Source organism: Balaenoptera borealis (assembly GCF_965194805.1).
Source record: "Balaenoptera borealis genome assembly, chromosome: 13".
NCBI lineage: Eukaryota > Metazoa > Chordata > Mammalia > Artiodactyla > Balaenopteridae > Balaenoptera > Balaenoptera borealis.
The window spans coordinates 56,908,548-56,924,970 of NC_138870.1; the positions used below are offsets into that span (position 1 = coordinate 56,908,548).

Sequence of the window (16,423 nt, forward strand, 5' to 3'; positions counted from 1 at the left end):
GGTCACTTGGTGTCAGTAAATCGGGGAGGGACTGTGTGTGTGGTGGAGGTGGAGGTGGGAGGGCAGCCCCCTCCTTGGCCCACACTCGGGGTCCCCAGGCTAAGGCGCGGCCCTCCAGAGGGTTGGACTTTCCTTACCGAGGTGACCCCCGGCACAACTAAGTTATTTACCTGATCAGCTGGGGAGAGGAGGTGCTTAAGCCACTGGGACCCGGAAGGCGGGGAGGGGGGGCAGTATTGTCGGTGAGCAGCCATCAGGTTCGGAAAGCTGAAAATGCATATATGGTTGGGGGTGCGCTCGCAAGGGGAGGGGGGGTCTCTGCAGCGATTTCGGTGGGAGGGAAGCAATGGTAGGTTGCGCTGCAGGGAAGGGGAGGGGTGCTGCAGGGGCGGGCGAGGCCGGGGAGGGGAGAAGGCCGTCAGCAGGGGAACCGTGCAGATGGCCGGAGGGGGAGGCCAAGGGCGAGCGGAGGCTGCAGAGTTTTCGGGGGAGTGGAGGGGTGGCCATGCCGACGACTGGGGTGCGTGCTGGGGAGGAGGAGTGGGTGGGAGGGACTCCGGTGGGCGGCTGGGTCGGGGAGGGGTGTGCGCGGGAGTGTGTGGCGCGGCCTGGGGTGGGGTGGGGGAGTCCGGGGGCGGGGCCTGCCCGGTGGCTGAGGGAGCGGGGGCGGGGCTGCCCTTCTCGGCCGCGCGGTGCGCGGGCGCCTGGCGAGTGTGCGCGGGGGCGCGCGTGCGCGGGCCCGGGAGGAGGCTCCCGAGCCAGTCGGCCGAGGCGGCGCAGCCAGCTCCCCCGCGCCCTATGTGAGGGAATCGGGGAGGCCTGCGGCGCGCCGGGGAGGGCGAGGCATGTGCACGGGCCGGAGGGTGCTGCGGCCGCCCGAGGAAGAGGAGGACGGCGGCGGCGAGGAGAGCGGGGGGCTCGCGGCGGCGGGCCCGGGCCGAGGGGATGCAGCGGACTGTGTGTGTCTGGCTGTAGCTGACGGGAGGCGGCGAGGAGGAGCCGGAGATCCGCGAGAGGGACGACCAGGAGGCGCGGCGGTGGCGGCCGCGAGAAGTAGCAGTAGGACGGGCGGCGGCGGTGGCGGAGACGGAGACGGCAGCCCTGAGATGCATTTTCCTCTCCAGCGGCCATGTTAACCAGGAAACCTTCGGCCGCCGCTCCCGCCGCCTACCCGACCGGTAAGGAGGCCCGGGCCCCGCGCCGCCCCGGGCGCGCAGCCCCGCGGCCCCCGGGCCAGCCCTCGTGGCGCGGGCTCCCGCTACCAGCGGGACCTCGAACAAAGTCTGCGCCGCGGCGGGGCGGCGCGGGGTCCCCCGGGCGGACGGCGCGCCCTCGTCTCGGCTCCGCTCATTGTTACACGCGAGCTCCGAAGCTCCTCCGAGCCGGCCGGGGGCCGTCCCGGGCCTCCCCCGCCCGGGACTCTGCGAGGCGGCGGCGCCCGGGTTGGCAGTCCAGCCCTGCTCCAGGCCTGCGGCCGCCCGCAACGTGAGCCGCCGGGTCGCGAACTCGCTCGCGCGCCAGGGGCCCGACTTAACTTTGCAGCCGCCCGAGCCCCGCCCCGCGGGAGCGCCGGGTGTCTGCGTCCCCGGCCTCCTGCCGCTCCGGGACGCCCGCGTTCACGGTCCCCGGCTCTGCCCCGGGGAGAGCGGGCTCCGCAGCCTGGAGGGGTGGGGCGGGGCCACCAGGTCCGGGTGACTTTCTCCCCCTTGACCCTCTTTTGTCTCCTCCCGCGCGTGGCTGCCAGGCCGAGGAGGGGACAGCGCCGTTCGCCAGCTTCAGGCTTCCCCGGGGCTCGGTGCGGGGGCCCCCCGGAGCGGAGTGGGGACCGGCCCGCCCTCCCCCATCGCCCTGCCGCCGCTCCGGGCCAGCAACGCTGCCACCGCAGCCCACACGGTAAGACCCAGGCCGCGGGCGGCGGGGAGAGAGGGGCGGGAGGGGCCCGGGGCACAGGCACCCGGACTTGGGGGATAATGCGGGCGGGAGAGGGGAGAGAGGTCGAAGTGCGAGTGTCTCCACGCCAGTGGCCTCTCCGGGACGCCGCCCTCTGGAACTTGAGCGAGCCCAAAGCCGCAGCCACAAAGGAGGATTCGTGGCGTGGGCCCCTCACTTCCCCTCCGGAGCCCGCCCACCCCTGCGCTCCTCTTCCTCGGAACTTCCTCCTGGTCGCTTTCCTTCTCTCTTCGCTCCCTCTCCCCCTTTTTTTCCCGTCCTTGCTTCCTCGAGCTCCTTTTCCCTGACCCGATAAACATCCCTGCCCCTCCACCACCACGTTGGGTAGTGGGTATTTATAGAAACACATATGTGTTAGGGGACAGCCAGGCCGTCCTGCCCGGAAAATCGATGCCCCAAAGAGCGTCCCGGGCCTGGCTCTACCCAGCAGGGAGCACCGACAATTGTCCTCCGCGTGTGGAAGCATGTTTTATGAGTGCTACAGGTTTGAGCACAGCAGAAATTGTAATTAACGTTAACAAAAATAAGAGCCGCAGCAGCAGTCAAAACAACACGCCACCCCTGTAGGATTCTGCAGTTGGATATTATTCACAAGAAAAGGGCCGGCTTTGCCTCGGAAGGAGGTGGGAAGGGATGGGCACCTGACAGGTGCTGTGGTCCGTCAGAGGGCCAAGAGGGAACTGGGAGCTCGGCGCGGGGCTGGTGGCTGCAGAGATCAGCAAGCTGGCTTGACTTCAGACAAGATCGGGCGCGTTCAGGGTGGTATGGCCGTAGACTGGACTGGACTTCAGTACATACCTTTTCTCGGCTCCCAGAGATAGCCCTTGGATGGTGGCTGACAGCCTAGGGGAGATGTGCCCTGGAGGAGTTGATGGCTTCCAAGGTCTTGTTTCCGATTGGATCTTCCAGAGGAACTGCCTAAGATGGTTCTGTATGAGGGGTGCTTGCTAAGGATATGGCTTTGTTTGCCAAGTGAAAGTTAAGTTCTTGCAGAAAAGGCCATTTCTAGCCTTCAGAGGAGCAGCTCTGAGGGTCATGTGTTATGGGGAAACTTGTTTATGGGGAGAATTTATAAGCGGATGGCTAGAGTGGAATATTTTCTCTTAGACCTGGACGTCTGTGCACAGTTCCCCAGGAACATGTTTTCTTCTTATATTTTCTTTCTCTCTCTCCTTCTCCTTTCTGTCTCTCCTGACACATCTAGACCCAGGGGCTAAGAATTCACTGCACAGAAGTTAACCAATCTGTTGGGCTGTGGTTAATGGAAGAGCATCAGTAGGCTGTTGATTCTGTGTGTTAGACTTGAATGTTCTTGTCACGGTGATGTTTTAGTTGAGAAATTGCCATTGGGTTTAGGTGTTTCAGTTTGGTTTGGAATCATCTGACAATTTGGAAAATAAAACATCCAGTTTTTTTCCATGTGTGAATGTAATCACATGAATTGGTATGACCTGGAAAAGAAATACTACTTGGTTTGCATCCGGCTTCCAGTTATGTAAGGGTGGGCTTTGCTTGATCAGAGCCTCTTTACAACTGAAATATGTAATGAGATGACAGAAAATGATACTAGAGGAATAGCCTGTGGTGGACCAGAAATGAAAAGATATGTGGGTGCTTCTCGGGACTCCTAATGATGGTGCGTATATTTTGCTGTGGTATCTACCAGATTTACCTGTGATTAACTTACCTGAACTTCAGTAAGCTGTTGATCATTAGAAGCTTGGTTTTGAAAGCATGAATTTGGGTTTTGGTTGTTCTTTAGTTTTGATTTTATTTGCACATCACTGCAGACTTCCTCAAACAGGCAAGTAAAAGGACCACAGAGTTTATCTGGTTCTACTCCTTCATTTTACAGATGAGGAAGGAGTCAGACAAGTGAACTGGTTTGGTCAAGACTCCTGAGCCAATTCCTATCAAGGCTGGAGCTAAAGCCCAGGCCCTCCTGAGTCCAGCTTTAACACACTGCTTGACTGTTAATTCTAGGAAATTGTATTCGTTTTGTTACAAATGCAAGAACCTTAGCAGATCCATGTGTCCATATGTCTTTCAGATTTTTGTAAGCTTTTAGTTTTTAATTTCACAGCAGTTACAACTAGGAAGAGCTATTTTTGAATGGGTAGGGGGAAGGGCATTACGGAGAGGAAAATAATCTCGTTGTGTTTGCCCATATTTTCTCTTGTAAATGATGTAGTTGGTAGATAAAGTGCATTGCCCTTTTGTACCCTATCTCTGTGGATATATTATACTTAGTCATTTTATCTCTGTCCTAAAAGTGTACCCAATAACTATTTTGATTCCTATTAGTTTTTTTCTTTTTAATGTTGTCTGGGAGATATTAATGTGCTTATTTTTAAAATTCTGAAATATTAGTATTGTATCACTTTCATAACTGTTTAATATTTAAAGCACTCTCCAATTACCAGTTTTACCTTTATAAAATAATTGGAGTTAAAGAAGAATGAATATTCCCATTAAAAAAAAAAAAAACAGTTATGTTTGATAGAAGAAAAAGACATTTGACTCAGGGCCACACAGACCATCAATGTGTTTGAGGAGGAGCTAGAATTCCAATCTTTTTGGACTCAGTTCTATTCCCATAACTCTATACAGCATTTCTAAGATGACTTCAGCAAAGTTTTAAAACTCCCAGAAATGTTAACACAGTGAAGTATGTGCGGTTTTCCCTTTTATTTTTGGAAGACATTAAAACTACCAAATTGACTAGACTATTGTTCTTACATAATTTTTAATGCTAAAATGTGTCATGGTCAAAGAGGGCTTTTGGAGGTCTCTCTGCTTCAACCCATACGTTGTAGGTATCTAACAATTACATTCATTCAGTATTTTTAAATTTGAGAGGCACTGTGCTAGGTAGGCATTGGCAAATAGGAAAAAGTGAGTGAGAGGTTTTAAACATTCTTAAGTTTACGGTGTCGTCCTGGCATATGTATTGTGGAAATGTTTTGGCATTTCTAGGGCTTTTTTCCTCCCTTTTTATAGATCAGTTAATTGCGCTTCTGACCTGGGTTGTGATTGTAGAGTCCCACAGTGTTTAAGACTCAAAATCCTCCTTTACTAGCGCCTCCAAAATGAATCTCCCTAACATCTGGAAAGTTTTTAAGATTCCACATGTCACTTTTAGGTGTTTAGTTGATCTCTTCTGCTACAAGTACTCTTTAATGGGCTGTCATTTGCTTCCAAGTCTCTGCTGATGCAATGCAAGCCTAACATCTTGTGACTTGGGTCACTGGAGACAAGTCCCAATTCCCTGGGTGTTAACTTCATGTTTTCTTATGAAGGTACAAAGGTAGTTCTTAAGAATAACTCAAGAGTTATTAAGAGTTATTAAGTTCTTAAGAATAGCTCAGAGAGGTGAGAGTTAACAAGGAGTGATGGACATGTGTTCTTCCACTCAACAGAAATTGACTGAGTACTTACTGTATGTTGGGTTGATGTCAGTAAGGACTTAAAAAGATAAGAGGTGACCCCACCCTGGAATTGTTCACAGCCAGGTGGGTACATCAGGTGTGAAAACAGGTATGTAAAACGAAATAAGTGTTTTAATATATCAGTGCTGTATAAGCACCCTGGAAGGGAAAGGGACCATTTCACAGAAGAGGTGAGAGTTGAACTGCGCATTGAAGGGTGAGTATGAGTTTACCACGTAGTCCTGGTTAGGAAGGAGATTCCAAGCAGCATTTGGAAAGGACAATAATTCTAGCTCTCCTTTACTCAGTACTATACTAAGCACTCTATCTCTTTTACCTTATTTAATCCTCCTAATGGCCCTAATGAGGTAGCTTTGTTACCTTGTTTTTACAGATAAGGACTCTGAGGTTTAGAGAGATTAAGTAAATTGACCAAGGTGACACAGTTAGTAAGTGGTGGAGCTGGGATTCATTTCCCGTGCATCTAATTGAAAATCCCTGGGCACCTAACCATTATGAAACATAACCTCCCCAAAAACAGAGTGTAAAAGAGCGTGGTGTCTCCATGGGTCTTGGGGAATCCAGCTTATTCTCGGAGAGAATATGACAGTGGTGGGTGATACTGGAAGGACTCGGGTCCTATAGGCTCTACATTTGAGAACCTCATGTTCTTGCCTGTGAGGTCTCATATTATCTGTGGAAATGGGGTGCCTGTGTGGGCCTTAAGCAAAAGCAAGGGCAGTGTCAGAGTGACACTTTTCAGTGGTAACTCCAGAAGCATCGTGGAGAGAAGAGGCTTGAGGAATTCTAGACTTAGAAGCAAGGGGACATGTTAAGAGGCTGCTTCGGTTGTCCCAGTGAGAGACAGCAGGAGTGTGAGGTGAGGCAGCGTGGATGGAGGGCAGTGGGGGGGGAGTGGGGCAGATAGGCATGACGGGGCTCCGCAGTGACTTGGGAAGGTGTGGGAGACGTGGAGACAAGAGTGATTATTCGGGGGTGAAGCCTTTTGTTGACCAGAAATTGAGGGTTGTGGGAGGAGGGAATGGTTTTGGTAGAAAAAGCGTGAGTTGAGTTTGAGTTGCTTGTGGGAAAGGTAGCTGATCTGGAGTCGGATACAGGGGGGGTCTTGAGCTCGGGAGACATAGATCGGGCTCCTTTGAGCTAGAGGCGCACATGTGGCGGATGTCAGCCCCTGGGGGGGTTGCTGGAGCCCCGGCTGTGGTCACAGTCGACCAGGGAGAGTTACGGGAGTGAAAAGCCACCAGCGACTTGAGGCTTGAACCCTGGGGAACTCTGGAACCCTCCTTCGTTGCTGCTGTGGAGGAGACCAAGAGAAGGTAGTTGGAAAGACAGGCGGTGATCCAGTTAATTGGCACACTCTCTTTAGTTCTAGTCACTTAGCTTTTTTTGGTGATATTTTGAATTATGCAGAATATTAAGATTGCTCTTGGAAAAATTGAAGTTGGTTTCTGAAGCTCAGAACGTTTTACTTTGTCCTCCTTTTAGGAGTTCCTAAAGCCCCAACGTTAATTTTGTCCCCAGTGAAGCCTCTTGCTTTTTGTAGCATGTATACTGGTAACGTCGGTTTTTCTTCTGAAATCTCTCCAAGCTGCCCTGAAGAGAGTGGTTCTCTAGGAGACATATATTTCTAATTTCAGGTCCTTTCATTCCCTGGTGCTTGAAAGACCATAGTGGAGAGGAGGAGAGGCTCAGAGAGTGAGGCGTGGGAACAAAAATCCATGGACAAGCCTGTACTACTTGTGTATATACCCAGGACTTCCTAATGCCTTTTTATGAACCGCTTTGCTTTTGGCATAGAACGAGGATAAAATGACCTGTCCAGCTACCTGACAGAAGATAAGTTCACTTAGCATGGCATATCACCTGTGAGTTTAATGAAAGGGTTCAACTAGAAGTCTTCCAGAAATCTGAGAAATAAAATCTCTCAGTCAATGAAGTCATACTTCAGACAGGCCCAAGTACTGTAGTATATTCTGCTTCGTTTTAGAAGATCGCAGAGAGAACGCGCGTACCTCAGATGGTTCTGTGCATGCTGTGTGTCAGTTAAAGAAAATTTGAAGGTCTTGGTCTCCTAGTAAGAAGGACTTGGAATTTCATTTTATAATCTAGGTAGTCCCAAACCACTTCCTGAATTATGATATTACATATACAGAGCACTTCTACGCATTTAGTGATACGTAAAGCCCAAGAGGTAGGATTTAGGAGGAGATGTATGGGAAAAATACTGACAGTAGAGGACTTCAGCTAGTTGATTGTAAGCTCCTAAAGGGCAGGGACTCTGCCACATGTGTGGTTAGACCTCAGCTAACACTGGCTGAATGAATGAGAGGGATTGTGAACAGCAGGTTGATCTTTAAGCTTTCATATAAAAATCATCTAGTGGGATGCTTTTAAGACTTGTGAGTGATTGTCTGAGGCTGGCAAGAATTCCTAACTGGGAGGGGATCCTGGCTGCTACTCCACTTCTACCCCTCACCTCTTGGCCATAATAATGCTTGAAAGAAATCCCAAGTAGATTCTCAGTAGCAAGGCTGGGGCCCCTTGGCTTATGCCATCACTTTTGTTCAGACAGGAATGTTTGTGGATGGCATGTGTGCCTGAAATAGAAATGGCTACTTTGTATTCCTTGTCAGAAAGCTGAGTATCCCAGCAGCCGGGAGAAATACATGTCTTGAGAGAGCCAAGCCATTGACCAAAGGAAGGCCCAAAAGAGGGTGGCGGCTGGATTGTTGGGCTGAATGGCCTTAAATGGTCATCACAGCCAGTGAAGCCCAGAAACTTAAAAATAGGTTTGGGGTTTACAAGATGCTACAGAGTGCACATCTACATGGGAAACTTTCCAGCCTAAAAGTACAATTTTCTTTGCTTCTGGATCATGCACTTTCCTAGGTGTAATTAGTTTGATTTTCAGGTAGTGGAGAAGACCGAGAATGAAGACAGTAGTGTTCTCAGAATAGAGCTAAACACTGGAGAAGGAGTAGTAAACAAGACCGACCTGGTCCCTGCCCTCACGGTAATAAAGAAGCCACTAAGTGAAGTGTGAAAAATGTTACGATCTGGGGGCGGGAGAGCCAGTAGAGTGCGGACGTGTTCGTGCTTTTTCTGCATCCTCTTTCACCTTGATATCAAGTATGGGCTGTACGGCACCTCTATGATATCCCAGGCCCTGTGCTAAATCTTAGGTAGAGGATGATGAGCAAGAGGCATGGTCTCTGCCTCCCCTGAGGACTTACTCTAAGAGCCCCGAAAACACGTACAGCAGACTCTTTGTCACGTGTAGCAGCTATGGGGGTCTTTTTCTTCCGGATCCCAAGTTGGATAGCCTTCCCCAGCCAGCCCCCCAACCTCTTCTGCCTTTATTTCTGTCTGAGGCTGTCCACGTCACGTCCCCTCTCCCTGCCGGCGTGTGCGTGAGGTCCCTCCTGCGTGCGCAACTCTTTCCATTTAAGAAACCCGATTCTGGCTGTAAATTCAAACCGAATTGGATTTTGTAAAGGTGGGGGTGGGCGCCGATTTATAAAAGATCCCTTTCGAACAGACAGACGTCTTCCATTCTCTTGATGTGCCCTTTCTGAATTACAGATTGGCGGCAGTAAGCACACGATGAATGACCACCTACACGTCGGCAGCCACAGCCACGGACAGATCCAGGTTCAGCAGCTGTTTGAGGATAACAGTAACAAGCGGACAGTGCTCACAACACAACCAAATGGGCTTACAGCGGTGGGCAAGACGGGGCTGCCGGCGGTGCCGGAGCGGCAGCTGGAGAGCATCCACAGGCGGCAGGGGAGCTCCACCTCTCTGAAGTCTCTGGAAGGCATGGGGAAGGTGAAAGCCACCCCCATGACACCCGAGCAAGCGATGAAGCAATACATGCAGAAACTAAGCAGCTTTGAACACCATGAGATTTTCAGCTACCCTGAAATATACTTCTTGGGTCCAAACGCAAAGAAGCGCCAGGGCATGACAGGCGGGCCGAACAACGGTGGCTACGACGATGACCAGGGATCCTACGTGCAGGTGCCTCACGATCACGTGGCTTACAGGTACGAGGTCCTCAAGGTCATTGGGAAGGGGAGCTTTGGGCAGGTGGTCAAGGCCTACGACCACAAAGTCCACCAGCACGTGGCCCTGAAGATGGTGAGGAACGAGAAGCGTTTCCACCGGCAGGCGGCCGAGGAGATCCGCATCCTGGAGCACCTGCGGAAGCAGGACAAGGACAACGCCATGAACGTCATCCACATGCTGGAGAACTTCACCTTCCGCAGCCACATCTGCATGACGTTCGAGCTGCTCAGCATGAACCTCTACGAGCTCATCAAGAAGAACAAGTTCCAGGGCTTCAGCCTGCCTTTGGTTCGCAAGTTCGCCCACTCCATCCTGCAGTGCCTGGATGCTTTGCACAAAAACAGGATAATTCACTGTGACTTGAAGCCCGAGAACATTTTATTGAAGCAGCAGGGTAGAAGCGGGATTAAAGTGATTGATTTTGGCTCCAGCTGTTACGAGCATCAGCGGGTCTACACGTACATCCAGTCCCGTTTTTACCGGGCCCCGGAAGTGATCCTCGGCGCCAGGTACGGCATGCCCATCGACATGTGGAGCCTGGGCTGCATCCTGGCGGAGCTCCTGACTGGATACCCCCTCTTGCCTGGGGAAGATGAAGGGGACCAGCTGGCCTGTATGATTGAACTGCTGGGCATGCCCTCCCAGAAACTGCTGGATGCATCCAAACGAGCCAAAAATTTTGTGAGCTCCAAGGGTTATCCCCGTTACTGCACCGTCACGACTCTCTCAGACGGCTCCGTGGTTCTCAACGGAGGCCGTTCCCGGAGGGGGAAACTGAGGGGCCCACCGGAGAGCAGAGAGTGGGGGAATGCACTGAAGGGGTGTGACGATCCCCTTTTCCTTGACTTCTTGAAACAGTGTTTGGAATGGGATCCTGCGGTTCGCATGACCCCTGGCCAGGCTTTGCGGCATCCCTGGCTGAGGAGGCGGCTGCCAAAGCCTCCAACGGGGGAGAAGACGTCAGTGAAAAGGATCACCGAGAGCACTGGTGCTATCACATCCATTTCCAAGTTACCTCCACCTTCCAGCTCAGCTTCCAAACTGAGGACTAATTTGGCACAGATGACGGATGCCAATGGGAATATTCAGCAGAGGACAGTGTTGCCAAAACTTGTTAGCTGAGCTCCGTACCCCCCCGATGCTGGTAATTCTGAAAGATACGACATTGCTGAGCCTTACTGGGTTGAAAAGGAGTAGCTCAGACCTGTTTTTATTTGCTCAATAACTCGACTCATTTGTATCTTTTTGGCACTTATTTTAATGTAAGAAAGTTGTTCGTTTTGTTTTTATAAAATACATGGGGACAATGCTTTAAGTTTTTATACTTTCTGAAACTGTTTTTGTGTTCTAAAAGTACGATGAGCCTTACTGTATTTAGTGTGGCAGAGTAATAAACATCAGTGGCAGGCCATTGATTACGTCATGACTGCCGCGCATCTACAGATTGGTGTCAAAGACATTCACTACGTGTTCATGGTTCATAGTATACTCTCCCCAAGGTGATTGCCTCCGAAGGCCCCCCTTCTCTCTCCACGCTTCAGGGTCATGCACAGGTGCAGCCTGTCCAGCTTTCGTTTGCCATAAGTTACCCAGGTGGTAGTGATGGTGGGAGGAAAATGGTCAGGATGAAAATGATATTCTAAGAAAAACTGCACCTTAGAGATTTTCCCCTAAAATAGTGCTCAAAGACAAAATCAAATCCCCACAGTTGAAATGCCCAGTTAGCATTCTGACATTCTAACGGCCGGCCAAGCAGACCTGGTGGATGAATGGAAACGTGTGTTCCTCCAGATTCTCCAGTGTGATCAGCGAGCTGTTTTGCAAAGAAGCCTTGTTTAACAAAATTGGTTTTGCACCTAAATTTAGAAATGTATTACATGAACTGTTCCTCCCTTCTCTTTGCTTTTCTCCCTGCTGTTCTTCTTTCACCACACATCTGTTGCTTACATTTAATTTCTTTTTCTTCCTTCAAATATATATCCCAGACTCCTAATACAGAAGAGAGACATTTTAGCTGTGATTATGACCATCTTTTCATGTTCCAGTTTAAAAAAGAACAGCCTAGCTACTTAAGGTGGGGATTTCCATAGCTCCAAAGACGGTTTAGCAGATTAGACTGAGTTCACACTTTTCACGTGCCACAGTAAGGTTCTCTTAGCCTGGGAAAACATCAACTCTTTAAAAAGAGAGAGGGTTGAAAATCCTCTTCATGAACAGAAGTCATTGTGCTTGTTCAGCAAGGCCAATTTTAACAACAAATTCGAAGGAGGAACAGTTCGGCCTCAAGTTAAGTGGTTTGATTTACTCTATGCATCATTAGAAGAACCACAGACATTGCATTCCTCTGTTTTATTTTACTTTCGTTTGGATTGCACTGATTGTCTTTGTGGGAATGACACTTTACCTGGAAAAGTGAGAGTTAGGTAAAAGAATATTTTCTCCTCTGAATAATAATTATTTTCACAGTGAAAATTTCAGTATTTTATCACTAATATATGAGCAGTGATATATATCAATTTCAAGGCACGTGGAAAAAATTTTTTAGTATGTGCAATTTAATATAGAAAGATTTCTGCCTGTTTGGACAATAGGTTTTGGGTAGTATAAATTAGGATAAATACACTTTTATATGCACAGATATTATTGTATTGATTGCCTGTAAATTGATTTACAAGTACTTAAAGCATGGTCCCCAGCGAGGCCAAGAAAGTTTCCGGTTAAGTTCTTTTAATATTAATCCTACAGTTTCTCTTACTTTTAAGAAAAAAAAGGTAGTTTTGAACAAAACACTTCACTTATCTTGAGGCTTTGTCAGTTGATGGTGGAGAAAAATGCTCAGGAACTATTACAGATATTTGCCAAAAAAAATCAGTAATAAGATTAGCTTATTAATAAGATAGTGGTGTTGATATTTGCTTTACTATTTAAGGGTGTCACTGATAAATTAATTTATACTTCTGTTTTTAGAAATTATAGCTTCTTTCCCCTAGTCAAATTCTTTAGCCTGTTGTACACATTTCTGTGTAATCTGTGGAAGTGCAATAATGTTAGTAAGTTGCATTTTAAATGATGCTCATGTGATGATACCCCCCAACCAGTGGCTTCTAGAATTTAAAGATTGTGTATTTATTATTAAAATTTTGGCTTAAAGGCATAGGAAGTGGCTTTGTAAAACCGCAAGCCTCTTAATGATGGTTAGCGTCTTTAAGTCATTAAAATAAACAAAAACATTAAGGCTGTTTTCCCGTTCCAGCGCTCCTCTTCCATCGTATCCACTCTCGAGATTTTCACTTTTAGTTTTAAATATATGAACCTGAGCCTGCCATTAATATGAATATCCCTATAAAATGATTTTCCATGTGAAAATTTATAAATGGGCTAATACTGCTGGTCTTCTCCCTCACCACACAAAACTGGTTCTTAAGATGCCAACAATGCATTTGTGACTATCTTTATTCACAGATGTAACCGGAAACTTTTAAGCCAAACTATAATGTGCAGCACTATTGGGGCTCCCCCAACACCGCACCCCCTAAATACAGGGAAATTTCCCTTATTCACAAGAGCCGCCATGTTCAGTGTTTAGTGATAGAGCTGCTTTTTAATTCTAGCTTAATTATAATGTCAAAAAAAAAAAAAAAACCTGTTGCGTCATTGTGATTTTAAAACACAACTGAAGGGCTCCGATAGGCTACTAGGAGTTGGCTTGGAAACAGTCCTTGGTCTCACAGGTTACCATTGTCTAGGGATGTCTGAGCTGTTTTCAGATTTAGGAAGAGCACAGTGTGGTCTTGTCTTTGGTTGCGGTCTCATCTGGCTCCGTTTCTTGCACCCCCAGAGCGTGCATTACCACTTAAGTGTATTGCTACAACAGTGGAACAACAGTGATGCAAGACAGTGTAGATTAACAGTAGAGGAGAAATTGTGCCCTTAGTGATAACAATGTGCCTTTTGTTCTGAATGCCATGTTGTAGGGCATGCATTTTTTTGGCCTCTTTAACTCTTTGAATACTAGATGGAACCCACCTCTGCAAAGATACATCTGTCTTAAACATCCAGTTACTTACAGGCCTTAATAGAAACCATAAGGCGTGAGTCATCGTCAGGCACCGAAAAAGGTAACCACTAGTTAGTTACACAGGGAATTCCTATGTTTAAGGGGTTAAAGATGGTCTTTGTTGTATCTTAACATCAGACTGATTTTTTAAACGATATTTTTTTTTGTTATGCTAACACTAGACAAAAATCAACTGTATTTGTAAAAATTTACCTCAAACCATTTAATTTTATAGTGTGATTAATCCCAGGGCATTTGGTATGAACCAAAGTGCATTCCTTTTATATGTGCCTGGCTCTAGTAAGGATGGCCAGGGATTTTTACAATTTGGGTGCAAGGCACTTACGCCACTTTTAAACTTACTAGGTGGTTTGGAGTCATGTGGAAGGACTCCATCAGAATGTTAGGAAACACTTTAGGCATCAGTAGCATTGGGCCATATTGGAATCTTCAGAGTGTGAATTATTTTCAAGAGAGCATTCATTTTTGTAATTTTTTTCATCAAGAATATTCTGGTAAGCAGAAGACTTAAAAAAAAAAACTGATTAGGTTGGTAAAGGTTTTAATATTGCCCAACATAATGCTGTGGTAGCATTTTAAAAAAAATAGTATTTGTGAACTCTGTTTCTTAGGGGCTTGTACATCTCTCTGCTATGGACATAGATGAAATTAATTGTAACTGTACTCAGCTCAACTGCTACAGTTATGTCTAGGCAGTGGCTTGGGTTTCTATCGAGCAACAACTTAGACACGTGACTGTAATATGCTGCAACTGTGTGTACTGAAAATATGTGAAAATGGTTGAATGTGGACTGTGTATATATGTATGTAAAAATTTCTGTGGGATGCTGCTCTCGCCACTTAACATGAAATATGTTCTAGTGGATTTTAATCCTAGTGGCCAGTTCTATGATACTGTATGTATTGTACAGCTGATGACAGGAGTAAGACTGTTCAGTGAATATTTGTTAAATTTTATTGTCGTGGCCAGAGATAATTTCAGAATAAAATTTTAATGTCCTACCTTACTTTTCTCCCCTTTTCTAACTATAATTTTACTCTTGATCTATTTCTGGTATCAGTCTTGGTCTGGTAGCCTGGAGAGAGTTTAGAATACAAACATTTTTCAGCAATCACTGATTTTCTTTTATTAGTTCAATATAAATGTACAAATTCCAAGTCAGGAAGACTAAAGTTTTTAATAGGTAACTCTTTCTTTTCTCAGCATATTCTGTTCTTCTACCTTTAGTATTTCTGTGTTAATTTTCCTTTATAAAGCCTCTGCTATGTTCTCTATCATATAGATCTAGTATCTTGCTAGAACTTCAAAAAAACACTTTTTTTTTAACCTTCAAGTTGATAGTTAAGCTGTGGGAGCAGAGTCTAAATTATTTCCCACCAGTCTTCATTCTTTCCTATACACAAGTCCTGGGAAATTACTCTTCTGTGCTGTCACCAGCTCCCCCATATGCTTTTTAATGCTTATGCTTTTGCAGTTCTTATACTTGGTGGTCTCTTTGGTTCACATTTTTGGGAGTTTTAGTGACTCCTCTAGTCATGGCTGGATCAGAAAATAAGGCCTGTGAACTGCAGCTAGCTCATGATTTGTCAAGTTCAGTTAATACCAAGCTAAGAGTTTACTCACAGATGACAACAAGCAGATGCTCTGGTAATTTGTCAGACATTGCAGGGATATTATGTAGACAAATATTTCCCACTTGTGGAAAGAACTACCTCACATTTTTATTTACGCCCCTCCTGCCACCAACAGTCAAGGAATTACTGTGGCTTCCTGCAGCAGAAGTGGGATTTGCTAAAACAAGGGCATACTGTAGGAGTTGCCAATCCCAGACTCGGTCTTATCATAGCCTAGGTCACAGACTTTCATAATTGCTTCTCTCCCTTCTCAGAGTTCTTACCCAGTGAAAAAATACCAACCAACCAAGAAACCCAATATATTTAGATATAATTTTTTAAGAGATGTACATTATGTATAAGTTGAAAGTTGATGCTAAAGCAGCAATTTAAATTTAAAATATTGTCCAGATCTGACAGAGCAGATGATAGTTCCCACTCATTCTCTATCACCAGATCTTCTCAAAGCGCTTTCTTAAATTGATATATGTTACATTCTATTTGAATTTCTGTGATCTTCCCTTTTGGAATAAATAACTACACAAATAAATATTCTTGGAACCTCAAAGTTGCCTTCAAACTAGCACTGGCAGATGTTCCTAGCTGGCATTGGTCTTGGTCTTTTAGAGAAAAGGGAAATCAGTTTCTTTTCTGTTTTGGAAAGAGAGCATTGAGAGAGAGATTTGAAGAAAGGGTATTTGTGACTTTCATTGTTGTTTTAAAAAAGTTTGAATTACACTGCGTTTCCTTTGGGCCATTAGGCAAATAAACCCTTGTCATTAGTGATGCTTAAACACCTTCCAAAATGAAAAATGACTGGCCAGTGTGTTACACATAAATAAGAAATCTGCATCTTACTGCAAAGGATTTGGTTTATTCGGTTTGACTTTGACTTAGTGTTTTACCATGGTCACATCCTTAATATCTGTGCTACATTTCATGTATAGGGGGGGAAGGGATATAACTGCCATTCCTTTGCATCTCAAGGAAGTTTAATGAGCAAACTAATGAATTAATATTCATTCCTCTGAGGAAAGCTGACAATTTAGGAGTATTAAGCAGCCATCTATAATAGGGAGCAGCTGGATATATAATAACTCTCATGTGTTCCAGGGCATTGCTCCTTATGAAGAAAGCTTACCCAGATATCATGGTGTTGTATGAACGTCAGTTCAGCCTTATACATACATCCCTGTGAGCTATAATTACCCTCATTTGATATTTGAGGAAACTGAAGTGACTTGCTCCAAAGTGACCTTGCAAA

At 46.6% G+C, this 16,423-nt stretch overlaps 1 protein-coding gene across 1 annotated transcript; it reads left to right on the forward strand.

Annotated features, from left to right (window-relative positions):
* Positions 1 to 747: 747 nt before the first annotated feature.
* Positions 748 to 14,552, forward strand: DYRK2 (dual specificity tyrosine phosphorylation regulated kinase 2). Its single transcript, XM_082351246.1, has 3 exons — positions 748 to 1,178; positions 1,745 to 1,893; positions 8,982 to 14,552. The coding sequence occupies exons 1-3, from the start codon at positions 1,130 to 1,132 to the stop codon at positions 10,587 to 10,589; spliced, it is 1,806 nt and encodes a 601-aa protein (XP_082207372.1). The 5' UTR covers positions 748 to 1,129; the 3' UTR covers positions 10,590 to 14,552.
* Positions 14,553 to 16,423: the final 1,871 nt, after the last annotated feature.

Bases quoted from the DNA above. Each gene is read 5' to 3' on its own strand.
- DYRK2 (XM_082351246.1), top strand. From the start codon at position 1,130: ATGTTAACCAGGAAACCTTCGGCCGCCGCTCCCGCCGCCTACCCGACC. The intron at 1,179-1,744 runs GTAAGGAGGCCC...CGTGGCTGCCAG, and splicing joins TCCCGCCGCCTACCCGACCG to GCCGAGGAGGGGACAGCGCC. The intron at 1,894-8,981 runs GTAAGACCCAGG...TCTGAATTACAG, and splicing joins CTGCCACCGCAGCCCACACG to ATTGGCGGCAGTAAGCACAC.